The sequence below is a fragment of the Alosa alosa genome, chromosome 22 (assembly GCF_017589495.1).
Source record: "Alosa alosa isolate M-15738 ecotype Scorff River chromosome 22, AALO_Geno_1.1, whole genome shotgun sequence".
In the NCBI taxonomy this organism is placed as follows: Eukaryota; Metazoa; Chordata; class Actinopteri; order Clupeiformes; family Clupeidae; genus Alosa; species Alosa alosa.
This window is the reverse complement of record NC_063210.1, coordinates 26693320-26697616: the sequence shown is the minus strand read 5'-3', so window position 1 is coordinate 26697616 and position 4297 is coordinate 26693320. Positions and strand designations below refer to the sequence as shown.

The following is a 4297-nucleotide window of genomic DNA, read 5'->3' as shown; positions in this document are numbered from 1 at the left end:
TGTCCACTGGTTCAGAAAAGCAACTGTTGCATCAAAGAATTTATAACCACATGCTCTCATTGATTGTATGATTGCACTATTTGTGGTATGCAGGCATTGTACAACGGGGGCCCCATTTCCAGTATTCACAGAATCATCACATATCCAGTTCATAACAACAATTAAATTAGATATAGTCACCTACAAATGAAACAGAGGGCGCTTGTTTTATTGAGCAGGTCTTGCATAGAAGCCATAATAAGGCCATATCTGTCTATTATTTTAGGCTATGGTATGTTTATTTTTTCTTTACACAGGATGTTAGTGTGCCGTGGGACATTTTAAGTGTCAAAAGTGTGCCGTGGGACAAAAAAGGTTGAAAAACACTGCACTAGCCTATGTGGTGCACCCCTCAGCTTTAAGCTCATCTTGAAGTCTCTTTATGTAACTGTATATAGAAAGTGGTGCTATCAAAGCAAGATGCTACAGATGGCGCATGACGTGCAGTGATGCTTCGTATTAAAACAACAAAACCGCAGAAGTAAGACGTAAGTGGCATCGAAATGAGGCAGTGAAATCCAGTAGTCGTTACTACCATCTGCCTCGGCGTCGCTTACATATTGGAACCTACTCACCTAACTAACACACCTGAGTGGGGTGGCAAAACACCTACACACACACGCACCCATTTAAACCTGAGGTGGCAAAACAACTACACACACACACAGATTATGTAAATTTCACACAAATACACACACACACACACGACCATTTAAACCATAAGAATCCGAGCAGAGGGAGGTCATAAGGTCAATCGTCCTGTAATGAGTCTGTAACCGCTGACCTCTGACCCCCACACCTGGGAGCAGGTTCAGACCAAGAGACTCCTGGAGACCACCCTGCCGTACACACACACACACACACCTGTACAGAGTATGTTTGTGGCCAACCTGGGTATCTAACCCTTAGTCCATCAGTGGACCTACAGGACAAAAGTTTGTGTGTGTGTGGTGTGTGTGTGTGTGTGTGTGTGTGTGTGTGTATGGGCACACGGGCACGTGTGTGTGTGTGTGTGTGTGTGCAGCTCCCAGGAAGTGGTTTTGAAATGGGAAGTTGGACCCAGTGGAGGCTGTGCTGATGAGCTCAGATTTCAGGAACACACACTACACACACACAGTGTGGTATAGGGTCGTTCACACACACACACACACAGACACAGACACACAATTGCTTGTAGCAAATGCAAATGTGTGTTAAAGCTGAAATGTAAATGAAATTGTCAATGAAAGTGCTGTGTGTGTGTCTGTGTGTGTCAAATTAAAGTGCTGTCTAAGCTCTGACAGAACTTCCTCGTCTACGGCCTACGTGTGTGTTTAGCGGTTAACTATGGAGGAGGTGATAGGTCACATGCTGCAGCTGACAAGTAGTAGTCACACACACACACACGCACACACAGTCTCGTGACCATGGAAGATGAGGACACAGGTCAGTGTGTTATCACTGCAGGGTTGCCATGGCGCCAGCATGCAGGCCCGCTGATAGACCAGACGCTGTCCACTCTGAATGGAGTTTCCACAGTTACTCTATCTAACATTGTGGCTGGGCTCATTTGCATTACCGTTACTGGATTAGATCAGGTGGAACCAGAGACCAGTTCTAAGGATCCGGTTCTAACAGAGGTTCCGCAGTAACTAACGTAAGAGGTGGAACCAGAGACCAGACCAGGAGTGGTCCGGTTTTAACAGAGGTTCCGCAGTAACTAGCGTAAGAGGTGGAACCTGGCACCAGACCAGGAGGGATCCGGTTCTAACAGAGGTTCCGCAGTAAGTGTAACCAGGAGTGGTCCGGTTCTAGTTCCAACTACTCTAGACACAAACCAGTCCTCAGCCTCCATCTGGAACAGAAGTGACGGTTCTGTTTTAGTGTCCAGAGTTCTGCACCAACAGCAACCACCAACAACTAAGAGTCAGTAGCCTACCTCTCCAGCAGTCCTGACTACAGACACAACGCCTGGACTAGAGCTCACTGTGACCGTAGGACACAACCCCTGGACTACAGACCTCACTGTGACCGTAGGACACAACCCCTGGACTACAGACCTCACTGTGACCGTAGGACACAACCCCAACCCCTGGACTAGAACTCACTGTGACCGTAGGTCACAACCCCAACCCCTGGACTACAGAGCTCACTGTGACCGTAGGACACAACCCCAACCCCTGGACTAGAGCTCACTGTGACCGTAGGACACAACCCCAACCCCTGGACTACAGACCTCACTGTGACCGTAGGTTCAGCATATTCCATCTCCTATGAGGACCAGTTCCATCTCCTGGAGAATAGAGTTCTGCACCAACAGCTACCACCAAGAGTCACCGTCTCTAACTACAGACAAAACCCCTGGGCTGCTCCATAGAGTAGGCTTCTCTCCTCAGAGGAGTGCAGTGAAGTAGCGGAGACTAAATACTCACATAGGGAGAGTAGAGCTCTCCGGTTTCCGTGATGCCTCCCGCCATGTCGCACGAGTCAGAATGTCAACAATGTAGCACCTGCGCGTCAACACAAAACCAATACATTACAATGTGCATACGAACACGTGCGCTACTAACGAATCTTACACATACATAGATTAATTAATTCATTTATTTTCTACAGATTTCATGACAGTCGAGGTTCTGCTTCTCGCAGACGTGTGCATCTATTTGTATACTAAGTACCTGGCACATAATGTCAAATGATGAATAATGGACAATAATTCCATTACGCCGTAGTATTCAAGCAAGGCAGTAAAAAGTCGCTTTGGATAAAAGCTACTAAGCCACCTTACTGAAACTTGATTCCGTTAACGTGAAGTTATACCTACCTCTTGACTCTTTAGCCTTTAGCCTACCATATTTAGGGCACGTGAATGTGAAAAATAAATAGGTTATACCACAAGTCACTGTGCTAAATGCAACGTTATGTCCACGGCATGTATGTCGAGTAAATAAAGCTATATGGCTATAGGCCTATGTAAAATGTATAGTTTCCGTCGGGAACATACAGATGTGACAGTCACTAGTTGAGACTATGTTCGTTGCGCCACGTAGCCAAATCAAAACACTTAACGTTTGAGCTGCCGGGTGGCTTAACGCTGATAAGAAATGTTTGCCATTCATATTGGAGGCTAGGGTTGTTTAACGTTATAAAGAAACAGCACATAAACAAATGCTACTAAAACCACTTACCTTCAGCAATGATCACCTGTGCTTGTAGTGTGCTAGCCCACTATAGCAAGTTCTGCACACCTTGTGCACTATTTCTATCTGAAGAAAAAGGACTACGCATCTACCGAACATGCGTGCACAACTGGCTGACGACGACTGTGAACGTCTTCATGTCCACCTATGCTCTTTCTTTGTTAGAGGGTCAAAACAAACAGCAGATAAGTTTAACGCGACTCCTCGTCACACAGCGCAGTCGTGGGAAATGGTCACGGGGCCGGAAGCAGCGTGGTCATGTGACTTCATGGATCAGCTGGAGGGAGGACTTTTGCTGAGATATGCGCTCTCTCCTACAGAAGCTGAATTAGCTGCAGGTGGCGGTAATGCACCGATAGGTGTCCAATCTGCCATTAAACCCTGAAGAAGAAGAAGCTGAGGCCTAGTCCACACGTACCAAACCGATCTTTTTTTCCTCCGTCTTCCCTGGAACCGTATCAAGAATATTTGCGTCCAAACGGATCCATCTCAACACGACTCAACACATTACTTCATACCCCAGGCCTATAGGTGGCACTGTGTCTTCACAGAAATTCACCAAAACTTGCGCTTTAAAAACAAACAGAATAGGCTACGGCGAAATGGCTAGTGCAAGGAAACCAGAATTGTTTGTGTGGACTGATGGTGAACTGTCAACTGTAGTCAACTGTAAAACTAATAAACTTTATTTTACGGTTTGTGAAGGGTGCAGTCCCGTCCTTTATTTGGCTAACGCAGGTAGGCCTACTAATCACCTTTACTTTCTTTGGTTGTAGGATAGTCCGTGATTCACATTAGTCTTGGCTATCACCGCAATTATACTAAACGCAAGGCTTACCCAAGTTCTAGGCTATTCTGTCGCCACATTTATAATATTGCTATAAAACCTTCGTTAGTAACAGTCAATACTTTTGCCTGCATCAAATCGTGCATTCGCATTCAGTGTGCTACCATCGGCTTAACGTGAGTTCTAAGCGTCTTTGTATGCTTATATCTGATTTCACTCGACTGTGAATGCATGTATATGTGTTGTAAGACATGAATGAAATGAATGACACTGGCACTACGCACAAATTAAT

General features: G+C 45.7%; 1 protein-coding gene across 1 annotated transcript in view; it reads right to left on the bottom strand.

Moving 5' to 3' along the window:
• The window catches only part of tmem104 (transmembrane protein 104), a 90869-nt gene extending 87440 nt beyond the window's left edge, over positions 1-3429 (bottom strand). Inside the window, 2 exon segments of the mRNA XM_048233531.1 lie at positions 2451-2528; positions 3207-3429. Coding sequence (XP_048089488.1) covers positions 2451-2495 — 45 coding nt within the window. The 5' untranslated portion in view covers positions 2496-2528; positions 3207-3429.
• Between the last annotated feature and the right edge of the window lie 868 nt (positions 3430-4297).